This window comes from Schistocerca cancellata, chromosome 4, assembly GCF_023864275.1.
Source record: "Schistocerca cancellata isolate TAMUIC-IGC-003103 chromosome 4, iqSchCanc2.1, whole genome shotgun sequence".
NCBI classification, from domain to species: Eukaryota; Metazoa; Arthropoda; class Insecta; order Orthoptera; family Acrididae; genus Schistocerca; species Schistocerca cancellata.
Window position 1 is genome coordinate 264,606,452 of NC_064629.1, and position 25,007 is coordinate 264,631,458.

At 40.5% G+C, this 25,007-nt stretch overlaps 1 protein-coding gene across 1 annotated transcript in view; it reads right to left on the reverse strand.

The window, feature by feature from the left end:
- LOC126185151 (apoptotic protease-activating factor 1) overlaps positions 1 to 25,007 on the reverse strand; it is a 277,026-nt gene that overhangs the window by 32,504 nt on the left and 219,515 nt on the right. Inside the window, exons 16-17 of the mRNA XM_049927997.1 lie at positions 8,277 to 8,519; positions 1,369 to 1,488 (exon numbers count right to left, since the gene is read on the reverse strand). Of these exons, the coding sequence (XP_049783954.1) occupies positions 1,369 to 1,488; positions 8,277 to 8,519 (363 nt within the window). The remainder of the gene's footprint in view (positions 1 to 1,368; positions 1,489 to 8,276; positions 8,520 to 25,007) is intronic.

Below are 25,007 nucleotides of genomic sequence, written 5' to 3' on the forward strand. Positions count from 1 at the left end.
TGGTGATAGCAGAATATGGAGAGGACTGAATGTGACATAGGGCAGGGTGTGCTTCATCTGATGTTTTATTGATTTTTACATTGTTAACATAAGACTTTTAAATATTCTTATACTTTTTCATAAAGATGAGTGCCTCAAAATGCATTGTGTGGCTTGTGATCTTACCACAAATGTTATGTGGTTGATCCAGTTTTTATATTTTGCTGCAAAATTGCTCATATATACAGGAAATTGTGTAGTACTCTTAAGATATTATACTATTAACTAGTGACCTGGCCCAGCTTTGCACTGGTAGCATTAAACATCTATGGCCAGACATCTTGTGTGGCATAGCATGTATTTTTTGCAGACCACTGTGTAGAAATATGAATAAATTTCAGAGAACAACATTAAGTAATTGTATATTATCACTTTCATATATCTTGCATGACATAAGCAGTGCAGAGCAGAAAAGTTGTCTGGAGGTAGAATGTTGTGTTCCATATTGAATTGGCATTTGGAGTGGCATGTCATAGTGATAATGGGAGAATGTTGTGGTGTACGTAATATGTTTACAACCAATAAAAAAACTGTATGCACATCATGGGTGTATATTTTTGTGAGTGATTCAATATGTATTGGGGGCTGGCTGAGGGGGCACAAATAAAAGAAAAAATGCATGACATACTTTTTTAGCTGATGTTGCAGCACTCTTCCTGTGAAGCTTAATACACACTGTGATGCATTGTTGAGACTCATTGTCGCAATTCTATGTCATGGACTCTTTAACGACAAACTTCTTCACCACACCAAACAAAGAATTGTGTCCACATCTAGATTTGATTCACAAAGCTTCTGAAGTTGCTGAAGTAGGTTTTCAAAAAATGTTTTACTTGTAGCATAAAAAATTAAAGCCAAATATTTTTGATTTGCACATTTTTTCGCTATACAACTGGCCTCAGATGATTCCAGGGAAACTATTGGTTAAAATGTTTGAGTATTTCAAACTGTAAGTCTCACATCACATCCTGATGATGAGGTGGTTATCTTTTCATTACTGGTCATATTTATTTTGATACATTAAGTTGAATAACTCCCTGCCTGTTGATCAAAGAATTGGCAGTGAATTAAGACTGCAAATTGTAAGGGAAGCAAAAGTTGGCAGTCCGAGATTACTGTCAATGTTCTTTTGGGTGATTTAGTATTGTGTACTGAATTTGGTTGTGGCCAGGTGCAGTGACATGGTCCTTATACCATGCAGAATCCAGCTTGCATGTGTTGAAATTTTTACATGCTATCCAATCATCTTACAGAGAGAATTTTACATCACATAAATAATTTATAACAAACATTTATTCAATAATAGTAGACACAGACCAACAGTCATACCTTTACACTTCCATCCTTAGAGCATGATAACATTTTTCTTGTATCAGACAACAAAAAACATTTCACAACCAGATCTTTGATCCCATAACAAGGAAGTACTTCACCAGATAAATGCCACATCTATAACAAAAGAAAATTAATAAGGAAATTGAGAAAATGTAACTGCAAAATATAAGTAGGTTACAAAAAACATGTGACTATCATAAATAACTTTCTTGTGGTTTCACTACCTTCACTAATGCTTCATAGAAAAAAAAATGCATATCTGCATGTAATTCCTATTCCCTGCTTCCTCTTCCTGTGTGTATTGTTTATTTATGACACTGAGAGGGTGGGGAGAGAGGAGACGTGGAAATGGCTGTGGACAGAATCACCCTGGCATCTGCTGCAAGGGACAACATAATATCAGTTTGTAGTTGATGGTTGGGGACACAACATCGTTGATACAGGTAGTATGTGAAAACCAGTAGAGGGATACAGAGACAGATAGATAGATAGATAGATAGATAGAGAGAGAGAGAGAGAGAGAGAGAGAGAGAGAGAGAGAGAGAGATCTACACATTCTGAATAGCAAATGTTTCCATAGCTTCTGGAGATGTCTCATTAGAATCATCAGTGTCTGACACGAACACAAGAGCAAGACTATCATTTGGAAGTAGCCTCCCTCACATACAAGTCCAGTGTCTTAACAACAGACCATGTCACATAGTGTCACACTCCTGTAATAGTTTTGTTCAAAGTCATGCAGGAATAAGTATTCTACTTACTAAGCACAGTATTTGCTACAGTATGTGATGTTATTAATGACAGAGCACTACTCCCAAAGTGTTCTATATAATTTTCAATTTGAAGGTTGGTTAATTTGCATAACACGTATTTTAGAAGAAAATGGAAAAACACACTTAATCTGCAGCTGTGAAGGTGGAGAGAATCGTCCAAAAACTTTGCCCAGGTTAGTCAGATGGTTGGGTTATCATTAATCCCATTTACAGGTCTGACTTACTCACTCCTGCACTTTCTACACGTATTTGTGTAGTAGCCCAGGGACACTATCGTACACATAGTGCACACCACCATTCAAACAGCATTCTCACAACTACCTGATGTGGCCACCAGGAACAGCCCAGTCACTGACCGTCACCAGGTCCGCTGTGCACCCGCTGTACTACACCAGCAACACTTAATGTGGGCAGTGTCTTTATGAGGGCAATAATGGGCTTCTGGGTCCACAGTTATTAAATGTGTTCAACAAACGTAAACTACTTTCACTGTATTCTTGTTGGCAACCCTCTATGGCCTAATAAATTGTAGCTATTTCATGGCTGTATGTTTGCTCATGTTCCTAGTTAGAACACAAGTGGCGATGTCAAGGGTCTAATTTTCATATGTTTAGGACTCTCTGGTTTTTCTGCCATTTGCCTCTTTCATGGAGGCTTTACTCAAGTCATTTCTGCAACAACAGCACGTGCATATGGCCATGTTGGAATGGTTGTTGGCAATGGTGACCCCCATCAGTTGTTCACCCATCGCTGTTCCCCACCAATGATGAATCCGTGGAAGACTGGGATTCTTGTGAGAAGCAGCTTCACCAAAATTTCATGGCATTCTGATAGGTTGACAAGGAGGTTTGTAAGGTTCTTTTCTTATTGTGAACTTACTGTGCCAGTTAGCTTCTCTTCAGGAACCAGCACCACTTTCTTTTGATGATATGTGTTGTTTGCTGTCCTCCTATCACCACAAGTGTATGCATGTGGTTGATGGATGTGTTAAATTATACCAATGCCACAAATAGCTGTAGCAATTGTACTGAGCTCAGGCAGTCATGCTTCATGGCCCCAGTTGTGTTGGTTTGTCATTGCTAAGTCTCAGGAGTCTTATGTGAACACAACTGTCAGAGATACAATCATTAATTTGGCCCCAGATAAGAAGGTACGTCAATGTGGCCTACAATTCAAGGATCCTATGTTAGATGAGGTTCTGAATATCGTGCAGTTGCCTGATGTCTCACACACTGTGGGCCACCAATTAGAGGTTTGGAGTGATGTCGCTGTTGTTGACAGCATTTAGATCCAGTGCATGGAGCCTAGTGCACTGGGGGAAGAGGACTGTGTTGCAAACAAGCAAACTGGGGCAATGCAGACATACACATTGGTGGAGACAGGAACAGCAAATGCCACTTCCTTCATGCCCCTCTTGTTTTGTACAGCGTAAGTGGGTGGGCCTCTGACCGTAAGTAGAAAACAGGGTACACAGGAGTGGTATGTCAATCACCATCCACTCCCCCTCCCCAGGAGTCATCAATGGACATTGATATTGTACTATAAGACCTGAGTCTCTCAAGGAATATACAATGTTCAAGTAACTTAAGGGAATGCAGTCGGGTGACACTGTCGACTACTGACACCTGACTGCATTTGGATATTCATACTGTTTCCTTGTCGTGTTCATCACTGCCTGCAGGCCAGAACAAACTTTTCACTGAAGTGCAGGTGATGGATAAGCTTATGTTACTACTAGTCGACAGAGGAGCTGCCATGTCCCTTCTGAACTCATAGACACATGCCAGGTTAGGGTCCCCACCATTGGCACGTGTTGCATCAGATAGTAGGCTACATCTAACAGTAGATTCCTATTCTTGGCCAATTCACGGCCAACGTAGTTTACAAGTCAGTTGTCAATTACGTTATGAACTTGTTGGTTAACGATGTGAGTACTGAAAATTTGTTTGGGTTAGATGCCTTTGCTACTTTTGATTTTTCTGTTGTGGATATGGTTCATCTGGTGTTAGACAAAATGTCTAACATTTGTGCAGAAAATTTAACAGCATACATCATCCTCAAACCCTCTACCCACCCTCACTTTTTTCAGGTGTGGCTGGTTCCAGTAGTTTTACACAACTAGGTTAAGATGAAGGTAGAGTGCTTAATGCCATTGGAAGTGATTTGACCGATTTCCTCAAGTGAATGGGCTACACCCTTAGTGATCATAAAGAATCTTTTTGGTCAGCTTTGGCTCTGTGGTGACTTCAAGGTCACTATTAACATACAGGCAGTCATAGACACTTAACCCCTGCCTTACCTGTAGGACGATTCTTTAAAAAAAATGACTTGGCCAAAGTCTACCATCAGATTCCATTGAATGAAGCATCAAAATGGTTGCTTGCAGTTAATATGCCTTTTGGCCTCTATCAGAATCAACAACAAAGTTTGGGGTTGCTAGTGTGCCTGCCATCTTTCAACACAGGTTATGACAGCTGTCCCTCATTTCACTAAATATCTTGATGATATTGTCGTGACAGGCACTTCAATGGAGGATCACCTACATAACTCCATTCTTTGCTTATTGTTCTATAGGCTGTGGGCCTCAAATGTAATCTTGCTAAGTTCCACATTTTTTTAATATGTTGCACCATCACCTCTCCCGCTTAGATGGCATATTCTCCTATCACCTCTCCCTCTTAGAGGGCATATTCTCCTATCAATGGAAAGGTTCACTTTCCATGTTGTAGTTTCAGTGGCACTGTGGCAAAAGGTCCTCTGGTTAAAAAAATGTGAGCACCTCCTTGGCCAGGAAACCTTCAATGTACTTATGCATCTGTGCATCTTAAATAATCGGAACACCACATTGAGTGGCTGCGCAGTTTGAGGCACCTTGTCATGGACAGCGCGGCCGCTGCTGCTGGAGGTTTGAGTCCTCCCTCAGGCACGTGTGTGTGTGTGTGTGTGTGTGTGTGTGTGTGTGTGTGTGTGTTTTTTGTTCTTAACATAAGCTAGTTTAAGTAGTGTGTAAGTCTAGGGACCAATAACCTCGGCAGTTTGGTCCCTTAGGAATTCACACACATTTGAACACATTTAAACATTCCGACAAGGCATTCTGCCTTGGTATTTGACTGCAGATGGAGGGAGCCACTGTGACATGGCAAATGCCATTGTGTGTACAAAAGTCCTTGAAAGATTGCACCACGAACTGAGGACCATTGTCTGAAACCAGGGGGCAAGGCAAGCCTTCTATGGGTCTATGACAGGACCTTGACAGTTGCATCCACTGTCACATACGGACAACGAACAACCTAAGGAAAATGAGAAAAAGCATCAACTGCCAATAATCAGAAAGTGTCTAAAAAAGGAGAAGCAAAATCAATGTGGACTCTTTCCCAAGGCAGGAGCCATGATGAAAAAACAATGTGCAGCCCCACCTGTTGACCCAAACAGTTGAGGCAGGATATGATGAGGTGTTTCATTTACTGATCGATGACCGGCCTCAACACATTGCAGCGTGCCATCAGATTTGTGTTAAACATCCCCCAGTGACTCTTGCACCCTGGTTTCAGACAAGGTCCTCAGTTCGTGGTGCAATCTTTCAACGACTTTTGTACATACAATGGCATTTTCCATGTTACAGCGGCTCCCTCTCATCTGCAGTTGACTGACAAAGCAGAATACCTTGTCAAAATATTTAAGATGAGCATATGCACAAGTATGTATAAGATCTCCTGGCCAAGGAAGCGCTCAAATTTTTTTAAGCTTTTACAAATCAGACTGATTGAGGCTAGGAGTCCTGCTGATTTCTTGTATGACCATTAGCCCCAAATGCTGTTCAACCTCTTGCTGCCAGGCAGGCATCCTCCCAGTGATACGTTTTGTTGGCCCTTCGCACCCAGCTCACCTGTGTGTATCAGGGCATTTCGACGGCACTCTCACTGGATTCTGGCCATCATCCACAGCCACTGCAATCACCATGGTTGGGTCCACCTACCGTGGTAGTCGGTATTTCAGAGTCAGAACCTCTCACTGTGCTGAGCAGGTGCTGCTGTCAGAAGGGACAGAAGCTGGCTCTCAGTCACCGGACCCTCCCCTCTCCAGTCAACTGTCATTGCAGCCCATGCTGGCATCCCTCATTGTGGACTTTGATGTTCACATGGCTTCCACCCTTTTGACACTGGTCCTGTCCACTGGTCGCCCCAGACTCCATAGGTCATGAGGGTGCCTTCATCTCACTCACTCTCATCTGCATGTGCACGTGCCAATCCAGGCAGATTGTGAACTTCTTAAGCCTCTGGCTAACACCTCTGGCACTACCACAGATGCCATGGATGTATCTTCAGTCACAGCATCATGGATGGCAATGCCTGGTCTTTCCCCCTGCAAAGGAGGAGGAGAGTAGTAACACACTGGTTACTACACCTACTGCCGCCAGCATACGTAAGTCATACCGCAAGTGTAGTGTGTGCTGACATTCAAATGGTGCACCTGCAATTACCTGAGGTGGCCTCTAGGGGCACCTTATCATCAAACCAGAATGAGATTTTCACTCTGCAGCGGAGTGTGCGCTGATATGAAACTTCCTGGCAGATTAAAACTGTGTGCCCGACCGAGACTCGAACTCGGGACCTTTGCCTTTCGCGGGCAAGTGCTCTACCATCTGAGCTACCGAAGCACGACTCACACCCGGTACTCACAGCTTTACTTCTGCCAGTATCTCGTCTCCTACCTTCCAGACTTTACAGAAGCTCTCCTGCGAACCTAGCAGAACTAGCACTCCTGAAAGAAAGGATATAGCGGAGACATAGCTTAGCCACAGCCTGGGGGATGTTTCCAGAATGAGATTTTCACTCTGCAGCGGAGTGTGTGCTGATATGAAACTTCCTGGCAGATTAAAACTGTGTGCCCGACCGAGACTCGAACTCGGGACCTTTGCCTTTCGCGGGCAAGTGCTCTACCATCTGAGCTACCGAAGCACGACTCACGCCCGGTACTCACAGCTGGTTCGCAGGAGAGCTTCTGTAAAGTTTGGAAGGTAGGAGACGAGATACTGGCAGAAGTAAAGCTGTGAGTACCGGGTGTGAGTCGTGCTTCGGTAGCTCAGATGGTAGAGCACTTGCCCGCGAAAGGCAAAGGTCCCGAGTTCGAGTCTCGGTCGGGCACACAGTTTTAATCTGCCAGGAAGTTTTATATATATATATATATATATATATATATATATATATATATATGTTAGGGAATAAATGATTAGTTATGAAGTGTTTGCAGTAGACAGTACAAAACATTGAATTGTACATGTGAAGTATATATATATATATATATATATATATATACTTCACATGTACAATTCAATGTTTTGTACTGTCTACTGCAAACACTTCATAACTAATCATTTATTCCCTAACATACCCCCTGAGTTGGTTTCTTCAACATACAACACTCAAGTCCCTTCCCGAGCTTTCTGTGTCAGTATCTCAAGCAGTCTCAGTGTATGGTAACATGTGTGACAATTGCAACAGACAGAAATAACAGCTAGTATAAATTCAATTGGTGTGTAGAAAAATATGCCAGCAATAATTGGTTACAACTGTGGGGACAATATACACAGAAGTCCTCTTGTATGACTGTAAAGTTCAGTGTTGGGTCCAGCTCATTTAGTGAAGAGCCATCAAAGGAAGTTGGAAATGTGAATGCAAGGGACAGTATGCCTCATCAATGACAAGGGGCACAATATAACGCATTATAAATACAGAAAACTGCAACCAGTCACTTTTTGAAATAGTTATTTCTTCAATGATCTGGTTCACTGAATAAATAACCATTTCAAAAAAGTGAGTGGTTGCAGTTTTGTGTAATTATACTGAATAAACAGTCACAGGTTCTTAAACATCTGCAATGGATAAGCTTAATAATATAAGGATTCTGAATCTGAACATTAGAATGATTTGTGCCTGGGAAATGTTAAAAGTAGTGAACATGGGAAAGAAAATGCCCAAAACAAGTTAGGACATTCAAGTTGACCAAATCCTGACATATATTTTGTGGTGAAAAAAATATCACCCATGAATTATTTGCCATACTTATCCAAACTCCAAATGACATAACTGAATAAATATGTGGACAAGGTTCTAAAATAACATATCTTACCTTCAGCTCAGTCTGATCACCTGCGGTTATTGTTATTTCTTTTACAGAATTAAAGACATCCAAATATACCACTGGTTTATTAAGTTTCATAATGTGCAAAACTTTGTTGGGTTCTACTTCAAAAAGTTTTACCATACCATCTGCACATCCATATGCAACACAGTTTGTTGTAACAAATTTGCAGCATGTGATTTGGGTCTCTTCCTTTGATGACTCACAAACCAATTCTTTGCCTCGAAGAACCTGCAGTTTATAAATTCCACTATCACATATTTGAATGTGCTTTCTTCAAAGAAACATAGACATTTATTTATTGGACAAATGAAAAATATATTCACAAAAATTTACCAATATATGATGCTAAAAGCTAATACCCTTTTCATGAAAGTAACTTACATCACCTAATGAATTAGTGATTTTTTTTAGTAATTTTCAGGTTTTGTTGTTGTTGGCAATATTGTTTTAATTGTTATCATGACTGGTGGTGGTGGAAGAGAAAACCTATGTTTGAGTATACCTGTCATTTAAATGAAATTAAAAGAAGATTTGTAGTGCTGTACATTTCCATCTGGATTTCCATTGAATACTGCACATCAAATACTTCTTACAACACAGAACTACATTTTTTTAAAAACAGTTTATGCTTCTAATTACCCACATTTTTGTGCCTGCCTCAAACGCTGATATGGCTGATAAAGGACAAGAGCGGTATTCTTAACTTTCCCTGATTATATAGTTGCATTGTTCATAGTTTGTTTTATTATTACAGATTCTGTCAATAGATTTTTTGAAAGCAGCCTACTAAACAGCTGCTTAAACACATGAGAGATAAAAATTCCAGAAATAGCCTATGCATAACTCTCCATTTGAACAGGCTTCGAAAGTCCCAACAGAACCAACCGACTGCCGTGTAATCTTAAGATCTTAAGCTGACAGGTGTCACTTGATGCAGGTATGGAGGGGCATGTGTTCAGCAGTTTTCATAACCAGAGTCACTCTCTCACTCAGTTACCTTCTCAACTGGCCTCACAAGGGCTGAGTGCACCATACTTGTCACCAGTGTTCGGCACAACTGGATGGTCAGCCATCCAAGTGCTAGCCAAGCCCTACTATCCTTAACTTTGGTGATGAGACAGAAGCTGGTGTTCCCACTGTGGCACGACTATTGGCAACCGATGCATATGAACAGAGGAAAGTAGAGACTTGCCCTTGTCAAGACAGCTACTAGAAACACAATTACACCCTGTCAAGTTCAGTGAGATCTGAATTTCAGTTTCAAATCCCTGCATCATACTACTACATCAGAAAAATGCTGATGAGCCACAAAACCAAATAGTTTGAAAATCTTATTGCTTGAAATAGCTAGAGGCTCTCATGCCCAAAGACAAAGTGAGTTGCTTTGAGTTTGTTATATGAACACATTAGCACATGGGAAAGGATTGTTTTCATGAGAAACTTACTTTTAATGATAAAGCAACATTTCTGAGACTTCGTACAGACATAATGCATGCACCTGGAGAATGTAAAATCATTGTACTATACTACAGAAAATTCATGAATCACCAAACACTATGACCGTGCCACCTTTAACAACACATCTACTAAACCTTCGGGCCTACACAAATATCTATAAACAAATTGATTCAAATATCTTATGTCAAGAGTGGGACTTATATGCTCTATATCAGCGAACTCAGTAAGGGGATACACACTGAGTTTTTAAGGTCTACACTCATACTTGTTCCATTAAGTTACTCCGTTCTTTGGCAGAGATTGTCAGTAGTAGAGGTAAATTAAAAGAATCTGATTCACAAATTGAAAATTATTAACATAAGACCACAATAATGGGCAAGGAAAGTGGAACGCAATGACCTTGACCTATTAGTAAGTACCACCACAGCATTCACTTGAAATAATTTGAGAATATTGATGAAGACCTAAATGTGGCTGGTAGGACCAAGCAAATAGGCCAGTATCTGTTTTACATGAATATTCTCCATACCTCCTCATGCATTTTTAGGAAAGTCAATGTCAGTTCCGTACTCAGAAAATGAATGTTGGAAACAGTGTGGGAACCTTGTTTGCTGTCCACGGCAAGTTCCTAAAGGCAGTGATTTGCTATTGCCTTATGCCTTATGAAGTGTCAAGTATGTGTTAGAGATACGTGACTTACTGTGATGAGTGCTTGTACAGTGTAGTGTTGTGTTTCTGTAGGTACAAATGAAGCGAAGTGAGAAGGTAACATCTAGTGCTGACATGTATGTAGCATACTCTTTTTGAATAGCACTGAGGGGGCTGCTGAGCTTAATGTCTCCATCCAACAGACATATCACCATTGGCAGTGTCACATACCATAACTCTGTGCAACACTGTGGAGGATTCTGAAATGTAATCCAAGACACTATGCAAACTCTGGTGATCAGGAATTTGACATCACTACAGCTGTTTCCCTCACTGGCCAAATACTAACGGTGGAAATTTATTCCACCATCAGCATGATAAGCAAAACTGAGATAATCACAAAAAACTCCTCCAATCCAAACAATTAAAGTTAAAGACTTCATTTCTTTTCTAAAAATAAGTAAAAAGAAATTAATTACTCAGTATTAATGACTGAAATCTGCTATTATGCTATATAAAATCGTTCAAATGGCTCTGAGCACTATGGGACTTAACTTCTGAGGTCATCAGTCCCCTAGAACTTAAACTACTTAAACCTAACTAACCTAAGGACATCACACACATCCATGCCCGAGGCAGGATTCCAACCTGTGATGGTAGCGGTCACACAGTTCCAGACTGTAGTGCCTAGAACCGCATGGCCACTCTGGCCAGCTATTATGCTATATATGTTAAAATCTTAAGTGAAATTGACTTAGTGGTTGTTGCACCCAATTTATGCACTTAGATGGTTTTGCAAATGTATCAGTCCAATTACAAAACAAACATTCGATTGTAAAATTTGCTACTCGGTGAAATGTTAGGAATGACAGAAAGGTGGAATTTAATTATTGTGAACATAAACAGAATACATTTTATTTCAAAGAGAAGTCTGAAAATTCTACAAAATTGGCATATCGAAATATAAAGGTAACATTATTTTACCAGGAAAAACTAAGTGTTCAACATTAGATTAAAATAAAAAACCATCACGTTCTTAAGATCACAAGATATTGTATAAAATAAATTAAGCTCTATATTGCATCTTAGCAAAATATCGACAAAATCTTAGAAAATAATAAAATTGGTGGAAAGTTGCAGGTTTGTTAAAACAGCGACAAAAGATCCTAGAAAATAAAATTAGCTGAAACTTGCCATCGACTCAAAATCACTTCTGACTTCTTCTTTTGGCTGGCAGGAGCAGGAGTGACTCTAGGAGTGCCTTCCTGCTCATCTAATACCTCGGTGTAGAATCTGAGTTTGTCATTGGTTGCCCAGTCTTCACCAACGTGGAGCTCCAAAGGCTTTTTGATGTGTTAGAGTTTGGCTTCTGAAAATTCTACACCAGCAGTGATTGGTGTTAGGTCATTTCCTTTGCTGAAATTTTTTCCCCTCTTCAGGCCGCTCTTCCCCTATCCAGCTTCAAAGTTGTGGAAGGGCTCTCCATGAACTAGACAAATCTCATTTTTGCTTTTCATTAACAAAATCTTCTTGTTTTTGCTTTTTGTGAAGATTTTTTTAAAAATCTCGAAATAACAGTTACCAGTAATTTTCCCTAATCCTTCCACTTATATCATAACAGTTAGTGTCACCACAGTTTCCATTGCATAACATTGCATGAATAATACTTTTCCTGTTCTTACATTTTACATTTCTGGTTTGGAAACATTTCTTTTCCACTCATCAGGATGCCTCTTTCTTTTCTGGGACAGACTGTCACCCCCAGTCTCATTCTGGCTGCAACTACAATGATAGGTTTGACTTCTTGCAGAATTTCTACTATTTCAACTACTCCCATTTCATTTGTACCATCTTCTGCATTTAAACCATCCAAAAGATCATTTATTTTCTTCAAAACACTCACACAAATATGTCAGCAAACATCCAACTGGTCAGTTGAACTGTGTTTACCAGCGTACGTTTCATCATAGCACTGGCAGCAAGAGTTTCATTGTTGCGTACCGTACGCGTTTTGCCACAGTGCAGCCACCCTAACTCTGAATAAGAAAAATATCCCTTTTAATTGTAACAAACTGAAAGGAAGCTTTGAATGTCTAGATTTGTAAGTCTGATGTCAGTTGGTGCACTTTCCCCCAGACAGGGCACAGTGACTGCCATGCCTATTGAACCTGGCTATGAAACCTGCAGGCTTGGTTAGAATCTGCATTTATGTTCAAGCATGCCTTTTTCATGGCATTTCTGTGTTTAATCCAACCCCTGCACACTGGTGCAGGAATTGTATAAAATGTAATTAGTTCAAATTTGGGGGGAAAATCTACAAAAGATATTGCTACAGACAATTTAAGGCATTTGTACAATATCCAGATATTTCACATTTACTTACTTTCGTGTTGGAATGCTTTATTAATCAGCCTTGGCTTTTTCCAATCTTCATTTGGGCCACCAGCACAACATAATAGTTTACTGAACAACCAAACAAGATTTATTACAGTATTTTTTTGAATTTAAAAAAAAATTACTAGTCTTGCTGTAGCACCAAATGATTGTTTGTTGAATATGATGTCAAAAAATAAACATGTAACTAGAGAAACAACAATTTTTAGAACTTCACAGGTTACTGAATATAATAAGAAGCCTGAGAATTTAAAAAATTGGATACCTTAATAAAAGCGAAAGGTGTGAAGATTAATAAGGAGTTCATTATGCTTCTCTTTCTGTCGAGCTGCAGCTAGCATGAGTAACAGATCTGTCACAGACCACCAAATTACAAAATCCCATGTCTGCAACTGGCACATACTTCTTGGCAAGCTTCATGACATTTTTATGTTTCTCAAATTTAACTGGAAGAGGCACTTTATAAAGTTTTCCTCTGGAAAGTCAACGTAATTGAGGCTTTCTGAATGATGAAATCATGACAGATTAGTTGTGATAATGATGCATTACAGTGAACTACATGCTTATGTGAACTGAAGCACTCAAAAGAAACTGTACTTTGAAACAATAAACCTCTCATTATCAACACTCTTACTGTTAGACTGAAACAGCTTTTTCTTCTGTGGAACAAGAAGTCTAAAAATTGATATTGTGTAATATCAAACACAGTCAATTTCTTGGATGTATTTCACATGCCAGAATCTGACTACTGTTTGGTGCAATGATGAAGCAAGCCCTGGACATACCTTGTTCTTGTCCCATACACCCAATGTCGACAAGTCCATTCCCTGTATTATTCTGAATTGTTCCCATGAACGGCTCCCATTCTAGTACCACACGACAGAGCAATTTTCAAACTACACAATGTAGGCAAATCTAATCTTTGGCCTAAAGTAGACTTATCTGTTTATTGTACCCAATTCCTTCAATTAAAATTCTTCAAAATAGAACCCTTGAGCATTCGTATACTTCTGCAATAGACAAGGACTGAAAAACTCTGAGTAGCACGGGGTGTTTACTGGTATTTGATCAGTGATCTAGGCTGATATGATCACAAAACATATAAACATATGATTTAATTCTTACTTTCAAGAAGGTGAGATAGCCTCCCTCATGACTGTGTCACACTTTCAGATTCCATCTTCTATCATAGACAGCAGCTTCTCGAAACAGGCCATGTCCATCCTAATGAAGTTCCAAAATTCTTGCAGATCTTTGGGCCTCAGTTCCTTTCATTAACAGTGAATATAGGCGCCTGCCTTTGTCCCTTCCTTTCAGCCAGGGTCGAACCTGACTTTTCATTTTCATCACCATTCTACCCTAATCCGAAGATTTACTGTCACTGCCAGAATAGCTCCAAAAACAAGTGCATCCTCCATGTGCAATATGCTGTACAAATGTAAATTTCGATATACATATACCTGTGTAACCTAGTGCTGTAACATAAAACTGTTGAGTCTGTAACTCAAAACAGTACTAACCTACATAAGAGAAAAACAATTACTTAATAAATAATGGTAAAAAACAATTTCTAATTAAATAGGAACCTTGAGCTCACAGAAATAAATTGAACATAAGATGTTCCGGTATATTATACAGTCCCCCTTGAGTTGCGCACAGTAGAATGAACGACTTTACAAGACATCAGACAGTTCTATTTCCTTTTCGTGCGTATCGTCTGCAGCTGCACATGCGTGTTAGGTATATCCTGCGTGGATGGTGTAATAGGTCGGAAGTCAATCAGTCTGTAGTTACAGGTGCACATTAGGAGCGCTGGTGCACAGGTGCACAGTTAAGGTGCATTGTGTAATACAGGTTTTATGATGGGTTGAACTCTACTGGAGACACTTTCAGTGAAGTATCTGAATGTCTGTGGAGGAATGGCAGCCCATTCTTCCTCAAGAGCTGACGCTGTGGTCTGGACTAAAGTCAACATTCTAACTAATCCCAAATGTATTCCTTTGGGTTCAGGTCAGGACATTGGGCAGGTCATCCCACTTCAGGAATGTTATTGTCCACAAACTATGACTCACAGATACTGCTTTATGGCAGGGTGCATTGTGATGCAGATACAAACAATCATCATCTCCAAACTGTTTCTGTACTGTACACAGTGCTGTAAAATATCTTCATATCCTTCCACATTTAGTTTTTTCATAAGTGCAATAAGGGGACCACACCCTAACCATGGAAAATACCCACATATTGTAACATCAACTCCTCTTTACTTCACTGTTGGCATTACACATGATGGCAAGTAATGGTCTCTAGGCATTCGGTAAACTCAATCCCCTCCATCAGATTGCCACAGGGGATAGCTCGATCTGTCACTCCAAATCACTTGTTTCCAGTGGTGTCACTCTTTGCACCACCTGAAGAGTCATCACTTAGTGTTGACTACAGAAATGTGTGACTTATGAGGAGTTGCTTGACTATTATACCCGTTTCTTTTTAACTCCCTACACATAGTCACTGTGCTAGCTGGACTGCTAGTTGCACTTTGGAAGTCATTAGTTATTCCTTCCATTGATTTCATGTGATTTTTTACAACTATTCTCTGCAATGCTTAACGATCCCTGTCATCAGTACACATGATCTGCCTGATCTTAGTTTATCTGTAGTTTTTCTTTTGCAATTCCATTTCACAATCACATGAGCAATAATCGGGGATTTGGAGAGCTTAAGAAGGGTTGAACGTCACTGATGGATTTGTTACTCAGATGACATCCCAATGACTAGTCCACATAAAAGTCAGCAATGCTCCTGATTGACCCATTCTGCTGCTATTGCTTCTCTACTGACAACACAATACTCCCAGCCTCCTTTTATGTTGGCAGGTCCACCTCTCATGACATCTAGTGGTCAACTATGCATTAAATATGGGTCTCTGGATACTTTTGACCATATAGTGTACGTTACCCAGCTCTGGATGGTGTCATCATCATTGTCGTCTTCTAGGGATGAAAAAAAATTGGGACAGCACTGCACAGTCAATAGAGAATGCCGTGACTACTCATGCTCACTGGTGCAAACGTGTGGCCACAGTAAGAACACTGTTTGATGTCATATGCCAATTTTCATCATTTCACACTGTCCAAAGTAAGTAATTCATCTTATTATTAACTTAATAATCACTTTTTTGTACAAACACACTGTCAAATGTATTTCTCAGAGACTGTTTTATTTTGTATGCCAAATGAAATTATTGAGACGGATGTGATGAAAGGACTAAGAAACCATGGACTTAATAGCTGTGAAACTGCATGAGGAAACAGGACAGGTCTGCCAGATATATTATCAAATAAAAAAGTTATCTTAAATTTGGAGAGTTTCAGTTTGTGGTAAGTTCTGGTGTTGCTGCTGTGAAATTGTAGGACAAAAAACTGTTTATCTGTTTTCTACTTACAACAACCCAAAAGAAGATGTATCTACGGGAAGAAAAATAAAGTATGACTTTAAGATAACTGTGTCCTGTCCTAAAGCAGTATGTGATTATGATGACCCAATGGGTTCAGTAGACAGGTTCAATCAACTATGAGAAAAATACATGATTGGCAGACTTTTAAAAGGTGGAATTGTCCTTTTGTGTAATTGACTGCTGGGTTTTCAACCAGAAAAAGAGGGGTTCAGTACCAACTATCTTTTCAGCAGAGAGAGGAGTTTCTTGTGTGTCAGATGATCTCCAGCTAGTGATTGTAGGCAAATTTCTTGCGCACCAGATGATGTCCTGCTAGTCAATACAAGTTTCTTGTGCATCAGATGATGTCCTGCTAGTGAATGTAGGCAAACATATTCCGAAAGACAGTGGTATTAGGGAGCAATTCACATACTGCACTACAAAATCCAAACATAAGGGAACAAAAGTTGTTTGCTCTACTTATGTCTTACCATTTTGTGCCATGCCAAGCTTTTCTAAGTTTCATGTCATGTAAGGCTCTGTAAACTGTGAACTTATAACTTTTCTTGAAACCTAAAATATAGTGAGTGTTCTTGTACAATGATAGTTAACAAATAAACTGTTAAATATATATACAAGGTGTCTCAAAAGAAAGTTTATATTTCAAGAGCTCTCTGTGCACGCGCAACAAATTGGAAGACTGTGGGGGTATGTTCATGGCTTGCTTGGCCTTAGGGATACAGTCTAAATGGAGCACTTCCTGGGAGTGGACCGCACGTTCTGTGTGTGAGCATTTTACAAAAACGGTGTTTCATCGACTGTCGCACAGAGGAAATTTTGCAATGATCATGGATTGCATAATTTAGATGATGCTCCTTACCCAGAAATGGATCAAAACATTTGAGGACACTGATTCAGCACTGGCAAAACCAAAATCTGGATGATCACAGTCATCAAGAGCAGCTGAATCCGTGAAGAGTGTAAGTTGATCTGTTTGTGGTGATCCTAACCTCTCCATTCATAAGCACGCAAGTTTCTTAAATGTACATAGCTCATTACTGTAGCAAATTCTGCAGACAGACCTTACACTGTGCCCTTACAAAATCTAAATAGTGTAAGAATTAAAGCCTCAGGATGCCATACATAGGCTGCAGTTCATTAATGATGTGACTGAGAGCCCTTAATTTAACAAACTCTTATTTTCTGACAAGGAGCATTTTCATCTGAATGGTCACATAAATAAGCAAAATTTCCACTACTGGAGTGCAACAAATCCCAGACAGCAGCATGAGAAACCATGTCATTTGCCAAAAGTTACTATAGTAGCTGCGATATTGGTTCGAGGAATAACTGGCTCAGACTTCTTTGAGGATGAGAGCAGTTGTGTAGTTACTGTGGATCTGGAACATTATGCAACAATGTTAAATGAATTTTTGGTGCCTTAACTGCAAAAGTTTCCTGGTTGTAACCAAGGAACATTGTTTCAGCATGATGGAATAACAGCACACATGTCCAATGTGTCTGTACTGCGAGTTCATGAAATTTTCCCTGGTAAATTGATCTCCAGGAGGGCTGACATAAATTGGCCCCCATGCAGTCCAGATTTGAGGTTAAGCTTCGACTATGTCTATACAGTATACTAAAATGATGATATGAACTGCACAGAAGCTCGTAGACAAATGACATCAGGTATATTTTGAAAAAATTTCCCCACCATCAAACGTGGATGGAGCAATCAAATTGCAATGTACAGCCACAACAGAAAAAATTGACATATTCCTTTTTGAAATAAACCTTTTAACTTTGAAAGGGATGGTATATCATCAACATACAAGACTTTTAAATTTAATAGAGGCCACAGCTGTGACAGAGGGAGGAAATATTACAAAGCCAGTGGTGACACCTGCAAGATCACATCTTCTCTTAACAGGCTTTCCCTCCTCTACCCTGAGTTTTTTTTAAAAAAACATCGATATGGAATAAGGAATTAAATGGGGAAACATGTATTCTGAGCTAGACTAGTATTCCTGGTTCAAAACTAAAACTAAATCGCCAAACTGCATATTTGTATTACCAGGGACCTCAGAGGGAAGGTGCAGTGGATAAAATGCCATGCAGTTCAGTTAAAAGATGGGTGACAGGTGGCATTCAAGTGTGGACTTGAGAATGTGAGTTACAAGATAGGCCCTGAGAGCAGATGTTAGAGCTGTGTTTTTTTTAGAATTTATTTCAGCCAACTCTCATAATTTGTGGGACCACATTTGGCAAAACTACATGGTCACAGAACATGTCACTACATAATTCACAGAAAGCAGATAAAAATTACAAAACATTACAGTGAAAAGCTCTAAACTAATTTGAAGAACTATTGTACAGAAAAAAAGAAGTGTGCCACAAGGAATCAATTCAACTTAGATACGAAAATCTGGAGTTTATCACTTACATTTTTCTCTTCTGCAGGAAGCCTGTTGAAAATGAAACCTGCAAAATAGTGCACAACATTTTGTATGGTGGTTAAGGCCACCCCCCCCCCCCTCTCCTACACACACACACACACACACACACACACACACAGAGAGAGAGAGAGAGAGAGAGAGAGAGAGAGAGAGAGAGAGAGAGAGAGAGAAAAAACTGGTGGGTTTAAAACAGAACTCTGTGCCAACCTGGTATCAGCCATAAGATCATGATCATATTAAAACCCTTGCAAGATAGTTGTATAAATGGGGAATAGTGGTTTTTAATTTCATTAGGCTCTGCTAAATGTTGAAATTTGGCAATTTTATATGTCAAACAGGATCCACTGGAAATTGCACAAATATGTACCTCTACAGCTATAATCTGCAAGCCAGAGGTGTGTGCTGTGTGGCAGAGGGTACTGTAATGGGTCAGACACGGGCAGCCAGTACAGGAGCCCAGCAACAGAACCAGGCTGCAGCCTGTCAGCCAAAGCCCTGCCAGCTCAACAGCATCAGCAGAGACACCACTTCTGCAGTTGGTGCTTCTGTGTGTCGACAAAAGGGGTGTCATGCAAGCTCTTGCCACATGATTGGCTGACCTACTGCTTATGCCACATAAGACCATCGACCCCATTCTGGATGTTTCGACACAGCCTCGATACAGGGTCCTTCCACAATTGTCAGCATGTGGAAACAGGATTTAAACCATCAGGGGTCAGTCTTTCAGAGTGTCATCACAGCTAGGCTGCCTGATGATGCACAGCATGTGTCAGCTGTTGTATCTATGACACTGCCTCCGCCGGTCCGCAAACCAACAACCACCACCTGACTGTCCAACCTGGGCTAACAGTCTCACTGCCGTGCTCCTACCCAGCAGCCATGACACATCATGCTAAGGTAGCCGGGCTACCACTACCATCCACAGGGAACACCTGCATCAACACACCTGCACTGACATGCTGTGGTCTGAGGATCACCTTCTTTTGACTGCAGTCCATCTGTTTCAGATGTGCTAAGGAATGTCTGTCCATGTCCATCAATAAACTGTTCTTTCAGCTGATTGGCTGCCTTCTTCACCCGGTCCATCACCAACCTGCAGCAGAGAACCACATGCCCATCCCTACCCTACAGTACACCTTTTACAATATTGGTGTCAAAATATCTGCTGGAGCTGGAAATGGTCATCAAACTAAACCTCGAAGAGAAGGAGATTTTTTCCTCTCTCTCTCTCTCTCTCTCTCTCTCTCTCTCTCTCTTTTTGTGGGGAGGGGGCTGTCTTGTTGTGTTTGTCCTTTCCTTTCTGCTTGGGTACATTATATGCTTGTAGTGGTAGTGCTGACTGAAAAGGCTGTCACTGAGAAAACAACACCAAGGAGAGAATTCAGCATCTACTAAATGAGGCAGCTAAGGTTAGAGTTGACAATGGAGCTTTGAGTAAGGAAGCGAATCTTTTGAAAGGTGAAAGCAGGGAAGGGTCACCCTTGAGCACATCTTCACCAATCCTTGATGCTGCTATGGCCTAATTGGTGGCACTGTTTTCTGGTAAATCTGGGGAAGATATTTTTATCTTTATGAATAGTTTGCATACAGCTGTGAAGTTAGGGAATTGGAGTGATGAGCAATTGTTAAGTGTTGCTCATTTAAACTTGGCAGGGGATACCAGGAAGTATGTGATGTTCAATGAGAAACTGCAGAATGCTCAGTCCTTCACCGACTTTCAGGAAGAGTTACTGATCATTACAGGAAGAAGAATACCTTGCTGTATTATCATGAAAAACTTAATGGTGTGTTGCAGAAGCAAAGAGAATCAATAGACAGTTTTTTGGACATATGAATTAATGAATGATGCTCATGTCAATTGAGGGATTTTGCAGAAAGCTGAACAAAGGATGCTTGATGCATTTTTGTGGGGCCTGTCAAGTGAAATGTTACTGAAAGTACACATGGAGTTTCCAACAACCCTGAACGAACCAGTGGCAAATGCAGTAGCTTTCAGTAAAATTGATTCTGTGATTAGACCAAGGGAGAAACTGGTAGTGTTTAATATGGACACTGTATGTCAATGGTGTGGTGCTGTGGACCACATTCAATGTTTCTGTACAATGCTACATCAGAGGTTCAGGCAAGTGGGGTACTCTGTTCAAAAATGTCCACAGGCACATAGACGGTGGAATCATTGTAACACTCACGCTCCTGCATTAAACGGTATGGGGAGCAGTGTGGCCACTTTGCAAGGCTCCCAGTTCAAACTATGGGACACCCTGGTGCAAAACCAGTGGCAGACATTTGTCTATTCAGATAAACACTGAAGTACCAAAGAAACTGGTTTAGGCATGCATATTCAAATACAGAGCTATTTAAACAGACAGAATATGGTGCTGTGGTCAGCAATGCCTATATAAGACAATAAGTGTCTGGTGCAGTTGTTTGATCAGTAACTGCTGCTACAGTGGCAGGTTATCAAGATTTAAGTGAGTTTGACATGGTGTTATAGTCAGTGCATGAGCGAAAGGACACAACATCTCTGAGGTAGCAACGAAGTGGGGATTTTCCCCTATGACCATTTCACGAGTGTACCATGAATATCACGAATCTAGTACAACATCAAATTTCTGATATTGCTGTGCCCGGAAAAGGATCTTGCAAGAATGGGACAAACAACAACTGAAGAGAATCGTTCAATGTGATGGAAGTGCAACCCTTCTGCAAATTGTTGCAGATTTCAATGCTGGGCTATCAACAAGTGTCAGCGTGTGAACCATTCAACAAAACATCATCGATATGGGCTTTCAGAGCCAAAGGTCCACTCATGTACTTTTGATGACTGCACAACACAAAGCTTTAAGCCTCGCCTGTGGCCCTCAAGACTGACATTGGACTGTTGATGACTGCAAACATGTTGCTTGGTTGCATGAGTCTTGTTTCAAATTGTATTGAGTGGATGGACGTGTATGGGTATGGAGACACCCTCATGAACCCATGGACCCTGCATGTCAGCAGGGGACTGTTCAAGCTGGTGGAAACTCTATAATGGTGTGGGGCATGTGCAGTTGGAGTGATATGGGACCCTTGATATGTCTAGATACCACTCTGACAGGTGACACATATGTAGGCATCCTGTCTGATCACCTGCATCCATTCATGTGCAGTGTGCATTCCAACAGAGTTGGGCAATTCCAGCATGACAATGCAAAACCTCAAATGTCTAGAATTGCTATAGAGTGGCTCCAAGATCACTCTTTTGAGTTTAAACACTTCTGCTGACCACCAAACTCCCCAGACATGAACATTATAGCATATCTGGGATGCCTTGCAACATGCTGTTCAGAAGAGATCTCCACCCCCTTGTAATCTTACGAATTTATGGACAGTCCTGCAGGATTCATGATGTCAGTTCCCTCCAGCATTACTTCAGACATTAGTTGACTTCATGCCACATTGTGTTGTGGCACTTCTGCGTGCTCACAGGGGCCCTACATGATATTAGGTAGTTGTACCAGTTTCTTTGACTCTTCAGTGATTAAAGAGAAGGTTGTGTAAGTTGTTGTTGGATATAGGATCACAGGCATCCATGGCTAGCCAGAATATACTGAGTATGGTGGATTTGAGCCCACCACACTGTATGTTAAGTGATGGGGTTGGTAAAAGTATGAATCCTCTTGGTTCCACTTCATTAGGCTCCTGCATGGGAGGGAGGGACTTCCAAAGATGAGCGGAAGTTCTGCCTTCCATGGGCATTAGCTACGGTATCATTCTAGATATGGACTTTCTGATTAAACATCACATTAAAGTCAATCTGCAGCAGTGCGTGGTAGAGTTGGATGGGATATCATTGTGTATCAGCTCTACAGCTGAAAGAGTGGAACTGTTGCAAGGAACACCCAAGATATCAGGTAAGCTGGTTAAACTGTGTACACAGTCTCTTAGACTCGACTTGCAGGATACAATACCAAAAAATGGATCAATGTAGAAGCTGATCTGCCAATTAATACTGCATGCATGGTAGAGCCCTTGCCAGGGAAAGAGGTACTGGATTGGGTGCAATGTTTTATGTTGTCAAGTAGTACCCATCAGTGTAGATAATTTTGGTTCAGAGGAGGTGAGGCTGTCAAAAGAACCACTGTTAGATAACTTAGACATTTTAGGGGATGAATTAGAAAGAGATACCAAACCAGAGTATCAGATGTTAGGACCGTCTATCAATTTAACTGCACGGAAAAAGTGTCGCATCTGAAAGAATGTGATAAGAGTAGATACGTAGAAGATATTAAAATAATATGGAAGATTATTTAAACTGCCTGGAGCACTATTAGCTACTCCACCGAAACAACATGGAATTCCCAGAGGGAATGAGCCTCCTGTTCACAAGAAGCCAGTAATGGAGGAGTTCACAGACCAACAACTTCAGGATGGAACAATAGAAGAAACAAGCCATCACATGATAAAAACATTTACAGGTTATCCTGCAATTACAGATTTCTAAATCAGAGAACATACCCCGTGCCTAATATCAAAGAGACAGTAGACAATCCGGGGCAATGCTGTTACTCCACCACTTTAGATTTATGCAGTGGCTATCACCAGCTAGAACTAGCATCAGAAGACCAGCCTAAGACAGAATTTTCAGCCCTATTTGGACACTTCCAATATCATTAGATGCCTTTCGGTCTGAAAAATGCAATGGCTACTTTCCATCACTTATTAGACGGAGTTCTATGGGGCCTGAAGCAACAGTAATGCCTAGTTTATCCAGATGACATAATAGTATACTCCAAGGACATGCAGGAGTACATGGTGTACCTGCAGGAAGTTTTTGAATGGTTGTGTGTAGCACAGCTGGCCCTCAGCTTAGAAAAATGTCACTCTGCACAGCTGGAGGTCCGCTATTTAGGTCACATTAGTGGCCAGGATGGAGTACAAACTGATTAATGATTTATGCAAGTTGTAAAAGATTTTCCAATGCGTAGCACAGCAAAAGAAGTAAAATCATATCTCATGATCAAGAATTTCTGTAAAAAATACATACCAGTATTTGCAGAGGTAGCAACATCCCTTACACACACACACACACTTACCAAACAAAAGCGCTGGCAGGTCGATAGACACACAAACAAACACAAACATACACACAAAATTCTAGCTTTCGCAACCAGCGGTTGCCTCGTCAGGAAAGAGGGAAGGAGGGGGCAAGCTTGTGATTCCCTCTTAGCAAAGGACAGTGGATGATGAGCCATGGATCTTTTAGATATATTTTTCCCACGTGGAATGTTTCCCTCTATTATATATATATATATTTTTTAAAAAAGCATTTCAACAGTTAAAGGAATTCTCATTTTTCCAGACTATTGAAAACAGTTTATCTTGTCTTATTATTTGATCAACCATGATTTTAACTATGTTCTGAGCCAAGAGATAGATGGGAGGGAACACTCCATAGCCTATGCTTCCAGGCAACTGAATAAAGCAGAAAAAAAGCTATTCAAGTACAGATAAGGAAGTGTTGGCACTACTGTTTCGTATCACATATTTTCGCTTCTGTTTGTATGGGAAGTGTTTCAGTGTCAAGACACACCACACTAAACTAGACTAACCCACTGAGGGGAAGACTCACAGTAATGCTAATGGATTAAGCCACATAGTGTGCACTGTAAAATGCATTGGAATAAGCACAGAAGAGTGGCACAGAGCTCACTGACCTCAACTGTGAAACATACACAGTTCAGCTCTGATGAAGGAGTGCTTTGCAAGCAAACACAATGCAGCCACTGCATCATTGTGCCACTCTGCTTCTGGGATAAGTATTGTGGCAAGCTTGTGATTCCCTCTTAGCAAAGGACAGTGGATGATGAGCCATGAAATGCTGTGTTGCAGATAATTACTGGTGGCCACAGAAGAAACAATACATTGAGTGCCACATAAAAAAAATGCATCCCTTATGCTCAAACAGCTGATCTGAGTTGTCAGTGAATACCATTGCAAAGGTTGCCTAAATCTGAGAAACCATCTCAAATGATTGGCTTTGCCGTGCTAGGCCCTTTTGCACACACACTAGCAGGAAACTGATATGCATTAATTATCATTGATCATTTCTCATGTTACTTGGTCATGATTGTCACACCAGACCATCAAGGAGACACAGTGACTCATGCTTTTGTTAACTGTTGTCTATCGAAATTCAGCACACCAGAAGCAAAAATAACAAATCATGACACACACTTTACATCTGAATTGTTTATTGCATATTAAAAAGTTATCAATTGATGCCCTTCACTTGCAAGCAAACAGTAGAACAAAGACAGTTCATAGGTCAATAAGTAAAATGTT